Genomic DNA, 25595 nt, shown 5'->3' with positions numbered 1-25595 from the left:
TACCACCTTAGGAAAAAACCTATTAATAGGAAGAACAGATCATATCTAATCTAATAACATCCGTAGTTCACCTAGTTAACAACTCGACTTCTTAACCATTTCTCCACAAAAATAATAATACTACTTACCTGCCAACAGATGTGCAATGAGATAGGTTTTTTATTTAAGCATCAACATAAGATTACGGATATTATAAATTATTTTACAACATAAATTCATCAGATTTATTCTAGAGCATCTAAATGTTTAACTAAATTGCCACATAGCATGTACTATGGCACCAAAAGTAATAATCAAGGTTTGGGGGTTTTGTGGTTTGGTTTGGGGTTTTTGGGGGGATTTTGGTTTGTTGTTGTGGGTGGGTTTGTTTTGGGTGGGGGGTTTTTTGGGGGGAGGGGGGCAACTTCTGATTTTTGCATGACATTACAATTTATCAAACAGAAGCTATGACCCTTTCATTCTCTATTTTCTCATTGTTCAGGCTAGAGCAAGAGGTCAGACAAGAAAAAAGCCCTAAGAACACAGGGCCAGACCATTCATGCCAATTCAGTACTTGGATGACAAACTCATCTGATTACTCCAAGTCTTACTCATGATTTGTCAAAACCTGTAGGAACTAAGTTTTCCACTGAATGTTTTAACTGAGTTTGATGTCTTCTACTCTGCTTACTATCCTTGAAGTCCTTAAAAAATTCACATCTTTCGGATATCCCTGAACTTACCTACTTCATCACCTGTTGCCTTGTTGAGATGTAAGCTTTTATAACACTGTTACCAATCAGTTTTGCTGCTTTTTAATGTTATTAAAGAGAACGTAAAGACAGTGCTTTGTAAATATGTAATCATATCTGCAATTAAAAAAAGCCGGGAAGAAAAACAAAGTAGGAAGAAACAGAAGAGTGATGAATGGCAAGCGGCTGACGGAAAAGAGGATGAGGGAGAAATAAGTAACTGTGAAGGTATTTCTGTTGTAGTTGTGCCAATAATATATTTAATTTATTAGAAGTCAAGCAACAGTGACCAAGGGATATATCTTCATGTTCTTTACTCAATTGTCCGTAATCCCAGAGCACTAACCCATGCCAAAAATGTAAATCAGGATTTATGTTTGTTAGGTATTACTACAATGTAAGAAAGCAGGAAAAAATATGTATGTCTTTTCCCAGTAATTCTCAGTAATTTTTGCCTTTAAACAATCCTCCTTTTGTCATTCTGCAGAAGCGATAAATCATTTGGCAGTAAATATAAAGAAGAATTGTGAATTGAGTTGCTATTATGAGTGTAATGCCAGCCCTGTCTCCATGAACAAAGTAAACATCAGAAATATTAAGAATATTTAGAACATATTAAGTATAACGTGTACTTCTGGAAAGAAAAAACCCCACATTATTTGACAAGGCTTGAAGATGAAGACTTTTACAGTCTTGAATTGTATATGATTTAAATATAGATGGTAGGATGACACTAAAGCCAGGGTTTGGTTTTTCTTTCCTTATTTGTAAGAGCTTCTAAAGGAAATTGCTACACCTGAGACAATTGCTCAGCATTACGATTTTACCAGCACATTACAGTCAGAGGAAATTCTGACTGTAATTGCATTTTCCTTTTTACTTTTCCATTTTGTTGCATTGGTACAGGGAAGAAATGAAAACACGGGCTGGTGAGGATTAGAGTTTGTGGTTTTGGTGGTGGTGGTGGTGTTTGTTGTACTGTGGGTTTCAGGGGGTTGTTCTTTTTTCTTCTTAAACTGCATTCTTAATTATTTTAGGAGAAAGCTTGGTCCAATAGACATACTGATGAAACCCGATGAAAGTTCATAATTTATACCCATTTCAATCAATAAAGCAATCAATTAACTTTCTTACAGACAGCCTGTGAGTGTTAAAGGAAATCCCATCATAACGCCAGAAGAGCAATACCATACATTTGGGGATAATCTGAGTCAAAAAATTATTTTAAGGCTGAGCAAAAGCACTTTTCTTTCTAGAAAGATGAGCTAAGCTTGAACAGTTACTTAGGACAGACTATTGGAAACATCTCTTTTGCAAGCTGAACCTGGATCTGTACATTACTGAACTGTTAGGAGCTTTAAGAAATACAGGTAGGTGACAGATTTTGTTAAGAGTTGTGAATGCTTCAGTGTGTTCATACCAGTTGGTCTTGAAAAACCTTCACAAAAAAGAAGCAAAGCTGAAGTGGTGTCAAGAAATTATGGTTCCAACATCTCATGTGGCTGGGGGGGTTTACAAACCCATGACAGAAGTGAAACGTAACCATTATTTTAAAAAAGACAAGACCTCGCATTAATCTGCTAAGTAAGAACAGATAGCAGCCCTTTTTCCTATTACTCATCTTGCTGAGATTGCACCCCAAAAATTTAGGGGACAGATACAGGCTTTAGAATATTTAAATTTGCACTCGCGCAATAATAACATATTTGCTACAATCAAGCACGTGCCTAATACATAACTTTCAAAAATCCTATTTTACAAGATTCATGGTACTAAATAGCCAACGCTAGAGGATTCAGTGCCCAAAGGCATCATTTGTGTGTACAGAAAGATAAAGCCACTCAACCTACATACCCCAGAAGTACTGTTAAGACTTGAACACATTTCACTATAAACACTAAGTTTGGCTTATCAATAGCTGGACTGTAAAGTTCTTCTGGTTTGTTTGCTTTTTTTACCTCTACAAGTTCCTAATTGAAAAGTATACTTAAAGTAACTTCTTGTTTAACAGCTACGGCAAACAGGCATTCAAAGAAACAAAAAAGCATTTTAAATTGAAACCCAAAAATTTTAGTATCAATAACTGCAACTGAAAATTATGCTTATGACGTTAAGAAGAGGCTATGCGTATGGCATAAAGCATTTGGATTTCCTTATAGATTGTTATCTTACCAAAATGGAGAAGGGTAGGGTAATTTCCTGACACGTAAGAAGGGAAACATGGCAAACAGGATAGGAAACAAAATCTGGAAAGAAAAGTCAAGGAGAGGAATGTCTAGAAAAAGATTCTGAACAAAAAAATTATTTTACAAAGCAGGAAAAAGAAACATTTGTAGAAGAAACAGAATCGGTTTACATGTTCAGCATGCTAGTATTACAGCTTTAGTCTTTCACAGTAATTCTAATCGAACAGAAAAACATTTATGCAATTTTTCAAATAAAGCTTCAAGAGGAGATATTTCAACATGATCAATGTTTCCGAATGTTTTTGAGTATTTGTCCTTATCTGATGGCTGAGAGCAGGTATGGGGGAGATTGGTTTTTTCCCTATGGATACAGAATATTTACAGCTACTCGTTAGGTTAAAGTGAAAGTGGCTCAACCGACTCCACACTTCATGGTCAAACTAAGTTGCAAAAAAAGTTAGACCCATACTTAAAGAAATTGGTTTATTTAAAAATTCATTCATTTCAGGATCTCAATCTAAAGGGGGAGGAGAGGGAGGGGGGGAAAAAAAAAAGACAAGACTCTGGTAACACAGTTGCCAAGCCCAGCCATACATTTTCCCACATCTTTGTATCTATCCCAGTTCTTGTAAGATTTTTTATATTTTTTTAATCTTAAAATTTATATAAGGACCCAACATCTTTGGAGCTTTATATAGCCTTAGCTGCTGCACAGAGTGTTATGTCTTTAGCAGCAGAATGCATAGAGAAACATAGAGCATGAGATTTGTTACATTTTACTGGCAGGAGTTTGGACTAGTCTCTTTTCACGAGAGTAGTAAAACTACAAGTGACCTATGCAGTTTGTTTTAAACAACAGCAGTTTCACCTAACAGAGAATTTTTCAAACTTTCCTTAAAAAGCAGCCCCTTGACACGTCAGTGCTGCATCCCTGCAAGGGCTGCCGGAGCCTCCCTTGCTTGCTCTGCACCCAACAAGGACTATGGGGCAGACCTCACCCGCTCGTTTGTTACATGCTCCTGTCCTCTGCCTCATCTAGGTATTAAAGTCTTGAATTTCTCCATAAGCCTGTGAAATCTTATGTTAGCAAATCAAAATGCATAGATTTTTTTTCTTCTAAATTTGTATAAAATTAGGCTTTTATATATATATGAGTGCCTAATATCACAGCTATTATGTTGCTGCTTTCGTGTGGCAAGATAATTGCACCTAAATTAAAAAAGATGTTCCATCTGTTTTCATGGGAAGTTTTTTCCTGGGGATAAATGATACTATGCTATATAGTAACACATCTAGCACAATCCTAGAGATAAACATCTGAGCAGCAGGACAAGGCTTACATTTTAAGGCTAGGTTGCGCATCACACTTTCATCTCTCAGCATACTTTGGCCTGAAAGTGTTGCTTCCGTAACCTCAAACTCATCTTTAAATAGAGGCAACAGTTAAACTGCCAATTCAAAACCTTTAAAACAAGGTGTATCACAGCATATGCATAGATTTTACTGGGGAATAAAAAAAAACCCAAACAAACCACAACTTATAAATACTTTAGGGTTACACTGATAATATTTGTAATATTTCCAGGATATTTTAATACCTGCTGAAGTCCAGCTTTTTGTAACTTCTGTATTAAAAACATACATGAACTAACCTTTCCTCATACAGAGTGTTTAAGCTTAGAAGCACATTTTAAAATGCTTAATGGAAAAATCAGGAGTACACTTTTCTAGTTATAAAATGCTTCAGTTTTTTAATGCATTATTTTTATCTCCCAGATGAATTTAATACATGTTAGGACCAACTTTTCTACAACCTGAATATCATAATTGGCCTTAAAAATATATCAACAGTTATCATATTTCAAAATATATTATTATTAAAAACTTTTCTGAGATGAAAGGTTGCATCTGAGATATGCAAGCCAAACACTGCAGGTACAATTCACTAATGTTTTTCCTGCAATGATTAGTCATACAATAAAAATAATTTAGAGTTTTAAAAAAAAAAACGCCCAGAGCAGATGATCTCTGCCTAAGAAGCACATAGAGGACTGAAATCAGTTGTGCTGTCAGTAAAGGACAAAAGGTAACTATATAATAGCTCAGAGAGCCTGACCATCAATGTGCTTGCTTTAACCAATATCAAGGGTTTTACTGGACAAATTTAGATTTAAAGAGATACCGGGTTTGGTTCAAGGTGCATTAAGCAAAGCCACAAGCATGAAATTCAAACGTACAATATACCATGCTGGCTCAAATTTAAAGTTATGGCATTACTAAAAATACGCAAGTTAGCTAGAAAAGCAAAGGTTATCTGAAATGCAAGAACAGAACAAACAGAACCAGTCAGTAAGGAAAACAATTTCATAAAAACGCAAGATAAAAGTGACAGCAAAAAACCATGCTTTCAACTTAGAAAAGCAAACCGTTACCCATGTTCCTATCATCTATTACTACAACACAGAGCTCATCAAGTACCTCCAGAAAGATAGCCTGCTGACATCTCTTCATCACTTGCTGACTCTTACCTTCAGCTGCCTACAGTAGTTCTAAAAAAATATACTTTCTACCGAAGAGGCCTAATTGCACTCTGTGACATTTTGTGTAAATTACTTACAAAGCTTATTCTAACCTTGTAAAATACTGCAATCCAAACAGAAAGGCCCAAAAGAACATTTTACTCTTTTCTTACCTGATTCTTTAGAGCTCTTTACCACAAGTGAATCTACCTCTACTGATTTTGGTCTAAGTGGCAAGGGTTCAGAGTCTAACTTTGGTTTTCCTACTGGCTCAACTTCAGATTTTGGTCGAAGAGAAACAACTTCTCCATTAGATCTGTAGTAAGAAAACAAACAAAGACATACATAGTAAAAAGATTAAATAGTTTACAACTGAAACATACCAAGACTTAGAAGTAAACAGGAAAAAAAAAAGTCAGCAGATTTTATCATTTTCTAAAGCCTTGCTTAAAATCAAGTCTTTCAAAGAGCAATTCTAATCGTATAAAAGCCAATTCTTCTGTTTGAGCTCTGCAAAGTTGTCAAATAGGCACAATTGCCTTGTAAAATAATCCAAAACTTAAACTACAGGGCACATTTTGGCACTTAAATCTAAAATATTACACTTCAGTGCAACAGAAAACAAGAGAGCTGAATAGCACCTTCGGTAACACCTCCTGAAATATTCAGAAACATACTCAGACTCCTTGCCATCACTTACACCACAGCATATAAATGCACTAGTTGGCAGCTTCAATGCGTCCCTGTCATTAACTCATCTCCCAAACCCTTTATTTGGAAGTTTTATTGCAGTAGAAAAAGCAATAACAGTCTTATCTTCTTAAAGCAATGTTAAACTTTGGGATATTTAAATACGTTTAAATATCTGAAAGATTTAAAGTTTTCAATTATTAAAGGACCATCATTTACTACAGACTTCTATATAACTGCACAAGTACTGGAAAACTGAACGTTGGATGCAGCTGAAGTCTTCAGGGTTTTTTTCCAACAAAATAATAATTCTGAAGCGCCACACGCACAGATTGTTTTACACCATACCGCTACTGTAGCTACAGCTTCTTCATTATGGGACAGGCTTAAAACAAAGCAGCCCACAGAGTTGTAACTTTATCTGCCCCATGGTTAGTAATGCTGTAGTATTTACTCTGAGATGGATTCAATCTCTTAAAGAATTAGAAAGTTGTAAGTTCACATTGATAAAAATTCGGAGAATCAAGACACTGGTAGGTGTATGGCAAAACTTATCCTTGCACCCTTTTCACCCTTAAAACATACGGTTTTTTCCCCATCTCATCCATGAAGGAAGATAGAGCAACAAACAAAATAAAATATACTTGGTGTATATGATTTAAGTTATACTGACTTGGATACAGACGATGGCAAAACAGGTTTATCTGGACGTTTTGGGTGCAGAAGCCCTGCTCTCAGTAAGCTGTTAGTCTTGCTCGGAGGAATGGGCTTCTTGGGTGGCACCTGAGGAGCCTGTGGCTTCAAAGGCTTCTGATCCAAAGCTCCTTTTTCATCTGACAAAATAAGTCACCAAAACATTTTACAAACCCATGAATTCTGACAATGCTAATCAATTAGAAAGCAACTCCTGTCAGAAATACTGTCTTTGAAGATCAAAGTGAAAAATAGATATGCAAGTATCTTAAGTGATACCGTATCAAAACACACAAACTACTTACCTGAACTTAAAAAAAAACATTATCTTAATGCAAAATATCTTTCTACTGACATGAAACAGTAGTAAGAAACAATGGATTCACATTATTGCACTGCAAATAACAGCTAAGAACCAAGAATCTCTCTGTACTGCTACTGCTTTATCTCCTCTTACAGAGGTAGGGTTTGTATTTTTTTTTATTTTGCTGTAACTAGTCTTCTTCCATACACACAAACAGCATAATTTATCTACGGAAAAAACGGGAAAAAATGAATATTTATCAGAATAACTGAATTTATTTCAGATAAAGTCTATCCTTCTACAAATTCAAGATACAAATTAAGTATGGATAATCAAACAAAAAAAGTTCAATTTATTGTTCGATGACTGCATGACCTAATTGAATACTGTCTATTAAAAATTCAAGCTGCTTCAAAAACATCAGTTGAATAGTTTCCAACCCATGTTCCCTAATCATACCCCGTAGGCTATCCAGAGCATGCCTTCTACTTTTCCTTGTAAAATTATGCTACAGCTCAGTCAGGCATGCATAAAGCACTAAGGATTTAAAAGACTGTTAGGTTAGTAAGGAGTTAAAGTCTTTTACAGTTAAGGCAATAAACTGGGATGGAGAGACTGACCCTCAGCTTCAGCTCCCCCTGCTCCTCTCCTCCTACATCTTTGCTTTTAACCAAGTATTGTCCTAATGTAAAATGTTTACACAACAGATCATAAAGATACTTCAGAAAAAAAAAAGAAGGAAAAAAACCCCGCATTATCCAGGGCAGAACTGTATTCTGCTTTGGCACATTTGAACATTTGGAGGAGATACGAACAAAAAAATCTGAACTGGTGGCATCACCTTCCAGTCTCTCTTAGTATTGAGTTTAAAAAAAAATAAAATACTGAAAGCAGTGAAAGGTTTTGCCACATGGTGGTGCTGACTGTCCTGTGAAAAAACAGACTGTTACGGGGCTAGCCACTTCTGCCTACTGCTCCTATATGCAAGATTTAAATTTTCAATGCCCAATAGCAGTCAGTATTACTGAAGATGAATTAGCTTTATTTTAGCTGTGCTGAACACCAGTTGAGAATTATGCCTTTTGTTTTTAAGGATAAGTGAGTTCATAAAGAGGGCAGAAAAAAAATGCTGCCATCAAATCGTGTTGCTGAATTATCATCTGCCAGTTTTCCCTTCAATTACTCCCACTCAAAGTCTGAATATAAGACCCATCCACAGCTAAGTGGAAAAAATTAATACCAAAGGTCAAGATTCACCATGAGCACAGAAAGTAGACAATTCTGCTGGACAAAATGGCATGCCTCTTTTTTGGATTTTGCTCTGTGATGAGAAATACAAGGGTTGGCTAAAAATGAGCAGTTTAATAATGGAAATAAAAATACTTGTCTGAAGGTATTTACACTGGACAAAAATTCCTACATGATACCACTAAGTGTCCTTCACTATAGATACAGAAAGACTTATAGGAGTATTGCTTTTAATTTTTGATCAATTTTTGATTGCAATTAAAGGCAGATTCACTAGTCTCCCAATAGGCATAAAAAAAAAAAATTACATGGTTTAACAGCTTGTGATTAGAGCTGCTCAATTAATTATTTTTTAAAACTAATTACAGTACAATCTCACACTTAAATTTAATCACTAGTATCAACATGGTTAGTTTTCAACAAGTAAAACTGCACTGATAAATGGGCATTTCTTCTAGTAAAACACTGATATCTAAATGAGTAACTTTTAAAACCTGACATTCAACTGAATACAAGACAAAAAATTGTCCTTCATTATTTTCTGTACCACAGTAAAGGATGGTTCTCTACCTTAATTAATTTTGCAGAAGCTTTCATGTTCTTAAGCATTGTGGATGGTGTTTTTTCCGTATTCCTCCACGAACAGTTGAACTCAACTATGCAAAGGTTAACACCACAGTACAAACGGAACCAGTCCAAAATTAAACTTACTTCAGTTTACTTAAACTTATAAAGAGCCAAGTGATCAAGATTTCTAGAATCATACAGTTGATCTCAATTCTCACACCTAAAGATACTGTTCCAACGGATAAGAATAATTTGTTTGCTCACATGCAGAGGAACCATCGCTGATTTTAAACAAGTATTCTTCGTATGAAACACCCGAGAATGTGCTTTGTTTGAAATGTGGGTTATAAAAACTACTGGAAACCAAGAAACCTATTGAGCAGGCTTACTTGTCAAAATGCTGTTTAGTCACGGGCAGCCACAGTTCACCACTCACAGAACAGAGTATGTTTTTGTAATATGGTTAAGCTCCGGTAGTATTTGAATTTCTTCTTTAAGACTCAAGCAGTGTGCTTGTTTAAGCTTCTGACTTTTAACTCAATCAAAACAGTTTAACAGCTTCCCTTGACAAGTTTTTCAAATATGAAAAGAAGCATTTTAGAAATATGTTAGGGTGATAATAGCTCATCTTCTGAAAAAAGGTGTCCTTCAAATTTTAAGAATAAACTGGTAAACATCTCAAAATTCTGTGGAACTAGGAAACATGGAATATAGCAAGAATTAACAGGACAAGAAATCCCAATCTCTGAACACTGTGACTGTAACATCTGTCTAAGGAGTGTTGTAACTGTTCTGTATATTTCTGTCTTTTGTTTTCCCATCAGAGACTGATTTTGGCCAAAAGATTCAGAAGCAGCAGCAAACGTTTTCATTTCCAATAACTTACTATTCAAAACTGCAGTTACTATCACAGAACTATACTTAAATGAATTAACTAGTAACTATGTTATTATGCAGTGCAATAAACATTTTTCAGAATGTAATGCAATAACAAAAAATACACATTTCATAAAAGTGTAGTAGTTGTTCTAATCATTCTAAGCACATTTCTATAATATTACAGACATAAGAACTTCAGGAGATGGTATCAAGAGAACAGGCACCTATTGCACAGAGCGGCCAAGCTAAAAACTAACCCATTTACCAGAGCACTATGAAGAAAAGTGGTCTCACCTTTTTCTTCAGGCCTCAAAGAAGGGAATTTCTTCTCTACAGCTGGCAACTCAGGCTTTGGAGCTGAATGCAAAAAAACGAGCCACAGATATTTCTCAAAGAACTTTAATTATCTTAGTCACTGACTAAAAATAAGACATACACCAATTTGTGTTTATATTTTCTCCTTTACAAGGAGTGTGCTACCATTTATAAACACTCATTTGAGCCCAGAAAACGGTAGGCCTATATTAAAATGTTTCCAAAGTAGGCTCCATCATAATTTTGAAAAATATATAGCAGCAGCAAAAAACATAAAGCATAAAAAGTAACCTCAAACTGTGACTATGGGTGGCTGCATTACTAGGAAACACAAAGCCACTTCTGAATTTTCTTTTGAAGTCATGCACTGCTGCTGAAATTTAGCATTTCCTCAGACACGTACCACCATACATATACTATGTACCTGGACTTTTAACTGGAGGTGGAGGTTTCTTTGGCTTCTGCAAAATGAAAAAGAAAAAGAAAGTTAAATAAATAAACAACACAGAGAGTCTCTATCCAAGACAGACTTATTTGTATTTTGTTTTGCATACTGTAATGTCTACCTTGTTTACTAGCTCTTTTCAAAGTATTTCACAAAGCAGGCAATCAATTCACAGACAGGAAACACAGAGAACTGGAGTAATTCCTCTGATTATCTCCCAGACAACCAGTTGCAAAAACAGGAACAAAATGCAGGTTTCTTCAAATCTCAGATCAGTGCTGCAGCAACATGTATAAGCAGCAGAGGTACAAAGAACTAAAAATTAAGAATTACATCTTTTCTTGTCCAAAGAATTGCTCCAATTGCACCCATTTTAATTTCAATATGTAAACCTCAATCTGGGTTAGTATATGGAAGTTTAAAAGAGTAATCAGGTAAATTTTTGAACCAAAAATGGTCACTTTACCTGAAAAAAAAAAGTTCTAAAGTAAGCATCAGCAGAACTATTTCAATTAATTGACTTCTAAACTACAATATTGTAAGACAAAAAAAAAATAGCGTTTGCAACAAACACTGCAGTTGCATGAAAAACATTGTTTTGAGCTTATCACTGTATATTTAAGTGCAAAAAGGTGCACAAACTACTGTAGCCATTACAAAAATTTATGAATTATTTCGGTGCCATAGTTTGTACACTGAAAATAATTCTATTTTTAAATGCAATCATCATTTTCCTTCAGCTGGTAAAATGGAACTTGAATCTGTCTCCTGTTGAAGGAGTACTGTCACCTCGGAGGACAGACATCTCGAGCCACTCTTCCTCAGTATCTGCTCCATTAATATGCTCCAGAAGAGATGTCTTTGTGGTTGTACTAAGGACAAAACTCACTGACAAAGTTACCACAAAAGCCTATAAAAAACTCCTGTTATTTATACAAACATTGCTGAAACCGTATGGGCTCTGCATACCCCCTTAAAAAATTCCTTGTAGTGGGTATTTGTGAAACAGTTGCTATGGATGGATTTCACTTCTCTGCCCCTACTGCTGTTGAATACGCTCTTCTTAATGCAGAAAGATATTATTCTGACAAGTGAAGTGTAATTAAGCAAGCATGAAAATCCTTATTAAATTTCTTTCTCTAGTTTCAGACAACACAAAAGGTACTGAACTTCAGTAACAAGACTGTATTTTCTTTCTTTCTTTCCCAAAAAAAGCAAATACGTTATCCAGCTGTGCAGCACTGCTGCCTGTATCAAAACCAATAACGCTGGAAGTTCAGCATCAGCTTACAGTTACATGACTCTGATCTGTGTTTTTATTAAGTCGATCTCAAATAGCTGATTACAATTATCAGCCAACCAAATGCCTCGAACTTCAAAGCTGCTCAGTGCAAGGTGAGTCCCTGGACTGAGACACTACACAAGGCAGAATCAAGGATCAAAGCAAGGTCTGTCTGCAGGAAACATTGCTTATGATAAAAGAGTGGTTTTTTGTCTCTCAAGGGAGCAATTCTATATTGCAGAGGAGTGATTTGAGCAGTGGATGGGTGGTATCAAATCAGCTGTATGCTACAGCATTTATGCCATCCTTGCAAAGTTGAGAATCAATCTGAAAAGAAAACGCTGACTTGGAGTAACTAAACTTTCTATGTTAGGTAACTGAGATTAAATGCCAAGTTAATAACTATCTGTCAGGTTGTATCTAGCAATCCTCTGTAAATGTCCCCAGTTCCAGACCAAATAGCATTAAATTACCATGAAACTCTGAAACTGTTCTGCTGAGATACTGGCTTCAACATTTAGATGTCCTGATCTGGAGCTGAATCTGTCCCATCTGGGGATGATGTACGTTTGGGGATTAACACAACCATCTTTGCTACACAAACTTGTCAGAACCAAAACATTGTACTAATTTCCACATAAAAATTACAGAATTAGAACCAAAATTACAAGACAAATGAGTCCGATGTGAAAACACAGATTTCTATAAGTTAGCACATGAGATGGTGAAGAAAATATTTCTAGATCCCACCCAAAGATTATCATTCACACACTGCAATCCACTGGCAAGTCTTAACATGGAAAAATCCCAATCAGTCATTCAGCATTTTGCAATTATAGTTACAGGACTACAGGTGGAAGAGACCAACTGCTTATCTCCTTTCAAAACAGGAGTAATTAATGCAGTAATCAGTTATACATAACACCATGTTATCAGAACTGTATCTTTTTCTATACAACCTAATCATCTTCATTAATTACAGTTAATCTAAAGAGCATGTCTCCATTTAATATTTAAGGAGAAGTTTAACAGAAACACTAACCTTTAAATCTTTCTTCTTTGATATAGCTAATACAAGATAAAGTTAAAAACTGTCACGCTTGTATTAATACATGTTAAGCAGCATAATGTGCTGTGAAGTCTTTTATTTCTTGCATTTCCATCAATACTTTTTTGTGATACCAAACTATGCACGTAACAACTTACAGGGAAGTCTTTATCAGACTCTTGTATTTGAACAGCAAAATTATCTGGGAAGACTCCTTCTTTACCACTGAGTTCTCCTCTCCACCAGCCTGGCTCTCCAGTGTCCTAAAACAAACAGCAGAACATTTCGATCAATATTTACTCCTTCCCCAGAACAGATACAGTTACAGGAACAATGTTTTTGCTTTTACCCACAATATAAAAAAATCGTTTCTCTGAAATATCATATAAGAAGAATACTGTAGCCACTTTAGAAAGGGGAAACAGCTACAGATCAGATCAGGTTTGGTCACTTTTTGTTTGTTCTCTAAAAAGCAGGGTGAAATGATACTACATCACATATAAGGTAAGGGTACAAGGATAAGACCTGCAAAGGGAAGGAAAGCACATTAAACCAGATATGACCTAATGCACAATATTCTCAACTTCCTTGACCGGCAACTTATTCTGTAAATACTTCAAGTGTTATTGGAGTAACCCACAATTCTACTAAGTAAAAGTGATTCTGATGTGACTGTTCAGGTCCACTGGTCTGAAAAAGGTGAAGCATTAAGAGGATATACCCTACTGAAGGAAAAAATAACCACATTAAGACAGAAGAAAAAAAAATATGGAGAATTAATTCAGTTACACAGAAATCCATTACATGATCTTGCTGGATAAAGGCCTTATTTTGTCCATAACAGAAAGTGTGACATTATTTGAATATGTTAGCATAAGTAAGCTTTCCTCTTTGCCTCAGATCCAAAATACTGATTTCTATGGCAGAGTGACATCTGCAAAGTGGATTACTGCTGCTATGTGCCACTGTTACCAGCACCAAGAAGTTCATCATACAACAAGGACAATTCAGCACTCAGATCAGCTGAGACACTGACCAAATAAAGGAGAGGGGGAGAAAATAAAATATAGGTTTTTTTAAAAAATCCTGCTCCACATTAAGCTAAAGGAGGAATTGGCAGGAAAGATCTGAATAGGTCTCCATCACTTAAGTACTGTAGGTTCCAATTTCTGAACGGTGTGCAGCTGCGAATGGGATAAGGCATCTATCGCTAAACTCCACGTAGACAGTGCTGAGGCATGCCAGCAACTCGGAGACATGGGAAATGATCATACGCAGAACAAACAGAAAAAAAATGGCTGAGAGGAACAGGCTTTACACAAAGTGAACGTGCTGGAAGAAAATACCTTAATGCTTGCAAGATCAAAACCCTGGACTGAGTCAGCCACCTGACAGTTAAATTAATATACTCGGACTTCAGAAGATGGTTTTGGAGGTAGAGCTCTGCTCTGGACAACTCTTCTCTGCTCCAGTTTGGACCTGGACCAGGGTAAGCTTTGGGTAAATCAGTTTAAAAAGGACACAGAGGAAAGAGATACAGTGAAGAATCTCCTGGGGCAAGGGCTGTTGTGTTTAAAAACGTGCATTCCATAACTACTCTTTTCCACTGTAATTACAGTCAATAATAGCGATAATATAATTTTTTTTTTTGGTAAGAAAAGCAGCAATCTTTTCCATAAACTAAAATCCTCCTAAAAAACCCAAAGTGTTACTTTCCTTCTGCAACTGTGTGAAAGCTAAAAAAAAAAGAAAAAAAAAAAGAAAAGAAACTTTCCGTTTTTTTTAGACAAGTCATTATTCCTTAATATAGCAGCATGTAAACAGTAACTAACACAAGACTGCAGAGTACTGCAGGAAAATTAAGCATGGGTAGGTTCATTTCTTGTTAAAAACCATCTCTGTAACAAGATGACCTTTCAAAAAGATGTTTTCAGTATTCAACACAAATAGAAATAGTCAACTAAATAATCACCTTTTTCTACATAGCCAGACAGTTTCATTAACTTCCATATGGTTATTCTGAAACACCAAGTGTCTCTAATGCCTGGACTACATTCGCCGCCTGAAAATACTTGTTCAGGCTTTTTCATAATACCTAGATGAAATCAGTAAATCTTAATTTCTCACCTTTTGACACAATAATACTTCCCAATCACTACCTCTTGGTCAGTCTGATGTATGACCAGAGAAAAAGCACAAGTTCTAAAGGTAAAAGGGCTATTTGTAAAGCTTTTCCAACTTCCTCACTGAAAAGGCATTTGGTACTGGGTGTACACCGATCCCACTGGCCTTCAAGGACTCTAAGATAACTTCCCACTCTGGAACGATCTTTAAGGACATCCGTATCTCCACCGAGTGCAGAAGCAAAGAGTTGACACTCACATGAGACAAATCAGTCTATTGCAATATCTACTCCAACAGACTCTCTCCTGCTTTCACATTTTACACATGACCTACCTGTCTGAAACCCACAAAAGCTATATAAATGGTTAAAGCAGACTCAACATCTTACCTTACTGATTATTTGAATGATTTCGCCTTCTTTAAAGCTGAGTTCATCATTTGAGCCTTCATAGGAATATATTGTCCTGCAATATTCCTTGGCTGAAATAAAGCGGCACAATTACCACACATTTGCATACCCCAAGTAGTAACATACATAATACCAGCTCACTTCTGTCTGAAAGGAGAGCTCAGAGAGTATCACTATAATCAAACTTCTCCTAGACCAGCCATCTGAGACTGTTTTGTAAGTGTTCGCTATGTCATTCATATCACAAGAAAAAGAAGATTATATATTTACAGAGCAATGGAAATAAATCTCTGAATTCAGTAGCTTAAGCTCCAAAACGTTTTTTCCACAATAGCAACTTGAATCAAGTACTCTGACTTCAGCAGAAGAGAGGAGCCTACTCAGCTAAAATTGTAACAGCCTATCTAACCCTCCCCATAGCATTACATACTCACTTTTGAGCTACTTTAGACAAAAATCGTTTAAAGCTTCTTATTGAGAGTTTATAGGATATTTCCTCAAAATTGATCTAAATTTCAAGTTTCCAATCCTAATTAAACACATGAAATTGTTTCAAGGTGACATCCTTTATTAACACGTACAGTTACAGAAACTGCAAATACCCAAGCAACACATTTGCTGAAATTCTGCAGTGAAATCAAGAAATTGAAGCAAAGGATTTCCTTGGCTAAGCACCTGAAACCAGAGCTCTTCTGAGTGATCAACTCAGACAGTCACAGCCTCTTCTGCAAAAAGTAGAAAGAATAATTCCTTTCTTTCCCTTTTGGTACAGTTCAATAAGTAATCCATGTAAAATTGTGATAACCATTTCAGGTAAAAGAGCAGGAGGATTTGTTTTCCTTTCCCACGCTAGAACAAAAACACGAGAAAGGCCAAAATATATTCATATAGAAGTCTTGATTGCAAAGCAATTTTTGCACCTTTTTTAACCCCAGAGCATTTAAAATTATTTAGCAGAGAGGCTGGATTTCTGTATCTGACAGACTAAGGAAGAGGAAGCAAAGAGGACTAATGTGCTGCCATAACCTATCAGGTATTTGGCACTGACACGACGCACAAGAGAGGTTGCGTCAACCCTCGTTAGATAACAGCACAACCGTCAAGTCCTCATTAGGATCGTCTGCAAGTCAACTTGTTAACGACTGCCTTTTGCTGGATGGTAAGAAATTAAATGAGCAGAGTTACAGTTGAATCTTGCTGTATTTTGTTTAATCAAGATACAAATCTTTAGTTAAAAATGCACAAATTATATGTTAAATAAAAATCTACCTTGGTCAGCATCAACCACTGTTAAAATGCAAAACTATGCCAAGCTTAAGAGATAGATGTATATATAGACGTATCTATATAGATATACATGGATATGTAAACACATGAGTAATCCTAGGTACAAGAACTTGCATTATTTTTCTGCCTTATCTAGTGATCAGAAATGCTCAACTATAGATTGACTATATTGTGGTTTGTGAAGAATTACAGAAACATAAGAACCACGTCAAAGAGAGGAATGTTTAAGTGAAGGTTGAAGGGAAAAAAAAAGTAAAATTAAAAAAAAATCACACTGACAAAAAAAATTCAACAGGTACACTACAAATATCTGTCAAATCCAGGGATTTTATTTATTAGCAATGAATGACTGTAAACCAAGTGTAATACATTTCTGTACATCCCAATTCTGTAAAAATACATGCGTTTCCTTACTGCCTGGGGATTTGGCTGGTACAACTGAAATATGCAATCCTTCCCTTCTCTTCTCCAAGCACTTCTCCCCTCGTCACATGCACCAAGTCCCAGAAGGGACAGAAAACCACGCCAGAGAGGGGACCTTTCGCTCTGCTCCAGCTGCCAGGAAGGCTGGAGACAGGGAGCTGCCAAGCTCCCCGTACGTGCCAGGCTGCCAACCCCAGCAGTCAGCACCCCAGAAACCCAGCCACGGACATCACGAATACGTACAATTTGCCACTTCAGCATCTCGTTTTGTGAGCTTGGTATTCTGCCAGTAGTTAAGATGAAGGAGTCATCTGGTTTAACTTTCCAGCATTTAAATCCAAGATAGTATTTACAAAACAGTAAATCTGAACCTCAGTAAATATTTTTAATAAGAGGTAGTTTAAAACTGAATTGTTTCCAAAGACTCGGGACTAACAATACAGTAGCAGGAATCACAGATGTTCTATTCTAACAGAACGGGGGGAAAGAGGGGCCAAATTGTGATTATTTTATTTTTTAAACAAAATATTTTTACATACTTGCACCAGAAGCCAAAACAAGTTTCCCAGAAATAGCAGAGCCACACCACAAAATAAGCCACACTAGTCTAAACATTTTAGAGATCCCTGTTTATTTGCTAACATACTGAACACAGTTTATTTTAAGCTTGCTCTCTCAAAACTGAGGATGATATACATAAACTATAATATTGTCTATATTAGAATAAAAATACTAAGGAAGAAAACCAAGCTTTCGTCCAAAGGTTGTAAGATGTTCTTAAATGGTATCTATAGGTATCATCTACTGATGTTCTCCTACAGCACCTATCATATTTAAGTGCCTCTCTGATCTATTAGTTTCTCTGGGTAGCAGAGACTCAGCATTGCTACTGGATTAGTCCAATTTCTATGCTTTTAGCATAAGATGCACCTGAAATTATGAAAAGAGCTAAATACTGAATGTTCTGAGTGTCCAGTACTGAATGTTCAGATTTTTTAGGCAGACTTGGGTTAATTTTTATGCAAAGTTTTAGACAAGTCGAATTTCATCATGCTCAGGGTTGCCCACTGCCCTGCTGGCTCTCACAGCAATAGCACTGGAATGGTTTAAAAGCAAGAGCCCACGACTATCTCAATTTTGACGTTTAGTAAAGATTTCAAAGTTGCAAGTAAGCATCAACTTCCATTCCAATGCATCGCACACAGACTTTGGATACATGCTTTGCAATGGCAAAACTTAAGTATTTACTACTCTCAAGCTATTGCATCAAACACTTCTTGACAGTAATCAGCTGTACTTGTAACCATGGTCACGCTACTTATAACTATCCAATTTAACAAAGCCGAAATATGGCTAAAATGGCATGGATGCCCTACATACTGCTACAGATACAGATAAACTAGGGCTCTAACAAACCTGCCATTTCAAGTGTCCTATTGTGCTACATTACACAATTCCTGAACACAGGCAAAACCTCAATTGTTTGTTGTAGTTTTTATTTATTTCTGCAAATAATGCATTCCATGTAAAACAACCACTTACACCAAAATAAGGTATTTCCGCATAAAACAAAAATATACTTGAAATTACAATACATAAGTCAAAAAAAATATCTGCTCTGGAACCAGGCGAAACGAGCTGTCTACACATCACATAATTTAAGTTAATTTTTAATATGGGGTTGGCACTCCCACAAGATGTTTTGGGTAGACTTAAAAATATCTCTCTAGATAAAACTATGCAATTTGGTAGTTAAATGAAGTCATAAATTCTTAGAGATAATAAAGAAAAAAAGAAGTTGTTATAAACAGAGCCACAGTGGAACTGGATTATCTAAGGAACAGACTTCAACAAAACATAAGCACCAACTTTCTGATGCACAAAACTTCACATACAGTTATGACAACACGCTAGCAACTCCACAGTAAATCCTGAGCCTCACTTCTATAGCCTAGGGACAGAAACTGAGTTACGGGACTGTTCCATAGCAATAGATTTCCAGCATTCCAGCTGAGCACTAAAAGCTAGGCAAATAGTCAGTCAGTTTGAGCATGTCAGCGTAGCAAATTAATGCAATGGGGCTGCTGCAAAAAAACTTCACACCCTAGCCTGTTTTGTTCTGGGAGACTACCATACAAGCGTTTTAGTTTCATTTTCCACAGAAATGCAAGGAAGAACTGCTCCAGACTCTTTTGCGTTTGCGTAACTCCTCAAAGGTACAGAATATTACACAAAAACACAGTATACACAAAAATTCAAGATTTTAACAAAAAAAATTGACAACCAAATACTTCTGTAGAGAGGACTACCAAATAATGGATGTAAATTTCCATTGGCCTTACCTTTCGGTTTACTTTCAGCTTCTGATTTTATTACTTCTGACACATTTTCAGTTTTTGTTGTACTGGGAAAATGAATTAGCTTTGTTCCAGAAGGATGGTTAGGTGATGGCTATATGAATGAAAGAGAACTTTGTTAACAAAAATTCACTATGAGTTCTACTTTTGATTAGGCTACAGGACATACTCAAGTTTTCAGTAGCTGAGATTATGTGAACAACCACCTCCAAGGGATTCAATGAGCTTTCCCATTAAGTCCTTATAGTAGTTACTTCATTAAAGTCACTGCAGTATTTTGTCTCCCGATTAAAGACACAGCACAGCTTTCAAACCAGAAGCCAATCTCAGGACATTGCAAGATATACTTTTGCAATCATATTTCAGCAATTCCAAGCGTTACTGTGCCGTTATCCTGAACATTGCCTCCTCCAGTGCAGAACAGAAATGGTTGTTTTAAAAGCTCTGCTGAAAGTAACTCACTGACCGCACTTACTTTGCACTGGAATAAAGCAGGAATATTCAGTACCCATACACCACCTCAGCAGAAGCAGCAATCAGTTTTTAACTACTTGGAGAAACGTACGAGCACATGAAAGCCTGTCCCGGCTTCCCTTCACTCTTAGCGATTCATACAGAACAGAACCAGAACAGATAAACGTCACTAGAGATTTCTCCTGAACCAAAAAACCACAAAGGCATTGCAACCGGTAACAAGTTTCAGAGTTAACATTTAACCAAAATAATTGTTCCAATATTTTTTTTTCCTCCCCCCAGGAGACTTACTGAGCTGCCAGGAAGATTCAGACAGCTTCAGTTGCAGCCACTTCTTCACAGCCCTATGAGCTACAAACATAGAATATGATCTTACAGTCAGTACTTACCTGAGCAGCCCTAATAGCGTTACTGACATGAAAAATCCCATTGCCTTTAGTTACTCTGTTCATTCTCATTTGCAATTAAACGTCACAGACTTTCTACTACCAGAGAAACTAGGTTTACTCTCCGTAAAAACAGATGATGCCTCTGGGCTGGTGTCTGGCACCTCTGACATACCGTAGAGGAAGCCACGGTCACTTGGGATGTTCTTGGAGTACATATGCAATTTGACTCACTCCAGAATGCTATATGAAGGAAGCACTAAAATAACCCACCTATGAGATTAAACAAGTCCAATGTGGAAATAGACCTCTACATTTCCCCCTTCCAAACCAAGATACTATTAGAAGTGCGAGAGGAAGTTTAGGCAGACGGAGTATAAATAGACTGAGCCCAGGCAGGATGCTGGGACCAGCTGAAACCTACCTATCTCCTGTAAGAACATATATACTACTGAGCACTTCAGATACATCACTGCTCAGCCTTCCTGGGCCGAACAGTCTCCAAATTCCCCAAGGAGGAAAAAAAGCATTCTCTGATCTAGAGTTTCCTGATGACAGCTTTTTTCTTTATTGGCTTAAAGACTGAGAATGCCCTTCCAGCATCCGTCCATCTAACTCCAAAGCAAGTTGCGCACAAATCCAAAGAAGCCGTCCATTTTCGCAAGACCTTCATGAGAATTATCTCCCTAGGGGTCTCCAGGTTGTTCTGTAAGCCTGTCTGCCTTTGGGATGACTTTGGCAACAAGTGTAAATGGAATATTAAGTGCTATACTCAACTGTTTATTTCATTGCCTTTAAGCTATGCAAAACTGTTTTCTCACTTCATTTCCTCTCTTCTTGAGAAATGGCCTACAACTTTCCAGACAAACCAACAAGACAGAGTGCCAACATATTTTAGTGTTTATACACTGTCAAATAACACAATTCAAAATGTCTGAGCAGACTTCGCATTAACTGAACGTAAATTGGGAGTACAAAAAGCCTATCCAAAGTATAACGTAGAAAGTAGGGAAACACTTTTGAACAATCAATCTCACAACAAGAAAGGAAATTGAAAGTTTAACAGCATTCACACAAAGATGTAGTGATCCCATCAACTCCTGCTACAAGGGACAAAGCCTGGAGAGAACCAAGGAAAAAATCAATGTGCTTCATAGAACCACAGAATGTTTTGGGTTGGAAGGGACCTCAAAGCCCATCTAGTTCCAACCCCCCTGCCATGGGCAGGGACACCCCCCACTAGCCCAGGGTGCCCAAAGCCCCATCCAACCTGGCCTTGAACACTTCCAGGGATGGGGCCTCCACAACCTCTCTGGGCAACCTGTGCCAGTGCCTCACCACCCTCACAGTAAAGAATTTCTTCCTTACGTCCATTCTAAGTTTACCTTCTTTCAGTTTAAAAGGATTGCCCTTGGTCCTGTCACTACAAACCTCAGTAAAAGCCTCTCTCCATTGTTCTTATAAGCTCCCTTTATATATTGAAAGGACACTATAAGGTCTCCCCAGAGTCTTCTCCTCTCCAAGCTGAACATCATCTTCCTTAGGAGATAACATTCCCAGAGCCTTAAACAGAAGGTGACACTCTTGTAATTTTCATCTTCTGAATCATCTGATGTTTTGACTGCACCAGAAACAGAGAGGACGCACACCATATCTATAGGTGAACAAGCACTGCTCTGAGCACTGCTACAGAGGGAACACACATTCAAGGAAGTCTCTGTCCCTACCCTCTTCTCAGGGACTCACCCCACTTTTCGCCCTACACCATCACAATTATTTCTGTAGCAGCAGAGGAAAGCAAATCAGTCAGCAAAACAGCATTAATGACCACAACCTACAGACAAAAAATTGAATTTGGACAAAGGTTTTCAAAGCTTTCTTGAACTGATGACTTGAGTAAAAACTGAAACACTGGATTATCTTGGCTGCGTTTAATTCATTAAAAGCTGAAAATCCATACATGAGCTCTCAGTATAAATGATGCGTAAGATTCAAGATAAAGGACTGAGCATCACTGTTGTGCTTCCAAGGGATAAGAGCAGTCCTGGGTTCAGATTAAAATAAAACTCACACTAAAGCAATTTCACTATCATCACATTATCTGCTTTCTCCTAATCTTTAAGTTCAATATAGAGAATAAACTGTTCTTTTTTCCACTCATAAAAAAGGGAGGAGAGAAAGTCAGAGAGGATGCAAAACTGTAGAACAGTATTTTTCAGGCTTACAGAACCAGCAGTTTATGTAGCTCATTAACCTAAGACATCAAAGCCAAAAGCTTCAGCATTCACTGAAGGATGTTTATGTTGGTAAGGACAGCTGACACCTAAAACAGCAATCTCATCATCCACTAAAACTTGGAAAAAACCTAAATCAAAAACTAAAGAAACCCCAAAGTATTCCTTGTTTTAAAGGCCAAGTTTAACTTGTATAGCAAGACTTAACAGCCTTGTCCCAGATTGTGTACAAAGTCTGTTACAAAGAGAACTAGGATAGACCTCGTACTGGAGATATGTTTAGGAAGTTAGCGTGTCTTACACCACGTGGCTTTGAAATGACAACTTTTATATCAGCTTGGTTTTCCCTCTCTAATGTTTTAACCACCAATACATTTGAATAGGCCTTTTGGAATCAATGTTAAATATAACTTCCTATGAAAGAAGTTTGAGGGGGTTTGTTTTGTTTTATAGGCAAAAGCCCTGTGAGATGATTATGGTCTGATTATGGAACAATATTGACACATTTTTAAATGGCCAGTATATTCAGCATCTGTAAGATATTACATCTTCAGATTCAAGTCTTAAATTATTTTTACAGGAAACCCAAAAATAACAATATGAACTGCTACAAACCTTATCTTGCTTTTTATCTTCTGATTCATTACTGGATAATCTTGTCTTAAGTTTCACTGAGCCTTCTTTAAAGATATCTCCAAACCCAATACCTCGGATTTTCTTTGGCTGTGCTGGTCCAGATCCAGGTTCACTCCCATTTCCTGGAGAGACCACAGGTGAGGTAGGACCACTGAAAACAGATTCTGAAAGTTAAAAAAAAAAAAAAACAAAAAAAAAAAAACACGAACAAGTTGTTTTAATATCTGAAATTATTTACTTGCTCTTCTGGGAAAAAAAGTGGAAGTAACATAGCTGTGTGCCCTGCTCTTGCTAAACTGCTTTTCTAGGAACTTTATTATAGCTGTAATACCTCACATTTGTTCTAGTTGTCTATTTAACGAAAGACCATTTCAAATGACACCAGTATTGCACTGAATACTCTGGCAACTAAGTCATTAGATCACTAATATTTCTTGCTATTTCAGTTATCACTCAGGCTCCACAGTCTGTTAATGTTCATATTATTTTTTCCATTAGTTTTACGAAACATTGCTTAGGCATTTTCTGAAGACATGGTTTTAGTCCAACATTTAAAAGCTTGTCATTTGCGCAGCTATAGCTTCTGAAAGCGATAATCAATAAAGGTCCATAATGAGTGCTACCATGTTTCAACAGCCACAGGAAAAAAACAGTGTGTTTAGTAATAGAGTGATGCCTCTCAAGGCACCAAAGCGAATTTTTCCAATTGCTTGAAATGCACTATCAAAAATAACTAAAAAGACTTTTTCACAAATGTAAGTAGTTTTTTAACCTGATAACAATTAACGTCTATTTTAAATGAGTTAAACATTTAATCACAGTTGTTTGAGATTAATCACTGCTAGATAACAATTATTTAATATTCTCTTAATCTTTCAGTTTTAAGGGACAACATTTATCCACCCCCAAAAAATGTAGTTCAGAGAAGAACTTAATTTAGGTGTTAGGAGCTTTTAAAACTTTTTTTTGTTTGGGGTTTTTTTGTTTGGGATTTTTTGAGGTTTTGGGTTGTTTGGTTTTTTTTTTTTTTATTTATTTTATTTTTAAGTTACAGTCAAATCTGTTAAAACCTACAAACTAGTATTCACAGGCAAAGTATTTTCATGTGCAGAATTCCAGGAGATAGCCATGTGAAAATAGACAGCTTTTATAAACCAAATTCAAAACAGCCTTTCAGTTAAGTTTTTCCCAGTGTATGCATGCCTGGGAATGGCAATAAAGATTAAAGCCTCTTCCCTCAACCATAAATTTAAGGGGTTTCGATAATCCCACAAAGTTACATAGCCTTTTGACCTCAGTTTCTCACCATTCCTCAACTGAGTTACTCTTCACTTAGTTATATCCCTCTTAGATATCTAAAGGGATAGCTAGAAATTTCACTGACGAGAAGAGTCCAGGTTGCATGTTTGAAAGACCATAGCTCAGTGAACAGGGCATTTACTGGTTCCCAGGAGTGAGGAAAGAGCTAGCAGATACTTGAGATCCTGCCTGTGAAAGTACTGAGCATTAAATATAATATAACATAACCCCTGGGGGTGTGAGGGACTGAAAATCATAACTTGTCAGTTACTGATGAAAAGTACAATTACTTCAAATTACTGTTCAGTCCCACTGATCTCAGTATTCAGGAATTAAGACCAACACATACCCATTAGTAAATTCATCTCAGACCCAACTAAACTCAGGGAACTTGACCTCCAAGGAGACAGACACTGAGCTATTTGGGACTGCTCAAATCAAACAACTCTTATTTTACACTACTGCAATTATTTCCGTAATTTACCAAACAAATCCAAGCCAGACTTTTCTTTCCTATCTCTGAGCAAACCCTTGTTAGGGACAATCAATACTAAACATCTTGTAAATGAGGGGGCCCATTACTACGAGAACATAAAAAATTAAAGAAAAAACCAAAACCACTTTTTTCCTTGAACATTACACAGCTGTCTTTAAGCATCAATCAACTCGCATTAAGATGTTATTCCCAAAGAACACTCCCATTCCAGCAGTATCGTATCACAAGTCCTCAACCTTCAAACAGGCCTTCATCTACAAAATGCCTTTAAAGTGCAGTTTCAAGGGAACAAAGTAATTGCCTGTAAAGCACACACTTGCCTGGCACCGCTAAGCACTCAACTACCACTAAACACTCAACTACTATTCAGCCACAGACCATCCGCTTCTGCCCGAGCTATACAATCATAGCAAGAAAGGAATGGCTAAATGTAAATACTACCTTAAAACCATTTTATTGTTAGATTAAAACATAATAAAAACCAGGACCCCCCTTCATAAGATTTATTTTAAATTGAAGCTCTCTATACTGTTTTGATTTATGTTTTAATTCTCAACTGACAT

General features: G+C 36.7%; 1 protein-coding gene across 2 annotated transcripts in view; it reads right to left on the bottom strand.

Annotated features, from left to right (window-relative positions):
- CD2AP (CD2 associated protein) overlaps positions 1 to 25595 on the bottom strand; it is an 84558-nt gene that overhangs the window by 7262 nt on the left and 51701 nt on the right. For both annotated transcript variants that reach the window (XR_008576534.1, XM_054821726.1), the window contains exons 6-13: positions 23217 to 23401; positions 19493 to 19601; positions 15420 to 15511; positions 13066 to 13170; positions 10557 to 10593; positions 10112 to 10174; positions 6800 to 6959; positions 5610 to 5752 (exon numbers count right to left, since the gene is read on the bottom strand). Coding sequence is in view for 1 of the 2 variants with exons in the window: in XM_054821726.1 (XP_054677701.1) it covers positions 5610 to 5752; positions 6800 to 6959; positions 10112 to 10174; positions 10557 to 10593; positions 13066 to 13170; positions 15420 to 15511; positions 19493 to 19601; positions 23217 to 23401 (894 nt within the window). In the remaining variant the exon portion in view is untranslated. The remainder of the gene's footprint in view (positions 1 to 5609; positions 5753 to 6799; positions 6960 to 10111; positions 10175 to 10556; positions 10594 to 13065; positions 13171 to 15419; positions 15512 to 19492; positions 19602 to 23216; positions 23402 to 25595) is intronic.

This window comes from Grus americana, chromosome 3, assembly GCF_028858705.1.
Source record: "Grus americana isolate bGruAme1 chromosome 3, bGruAme1.mat, whole genome shotgun sequence".
In the NCBI taxonomy this organism is placed as follows: Eukaryota; Metazoa; Chordata; class Aves; order Gruiformes; family Gruidae; genus Grus; species Grus americana.
The sequence above is the reverse complement of the archived record's forward strand: the minus strand, read 5'-3'. Positions and strand labels throughout refer to the sequence as shown.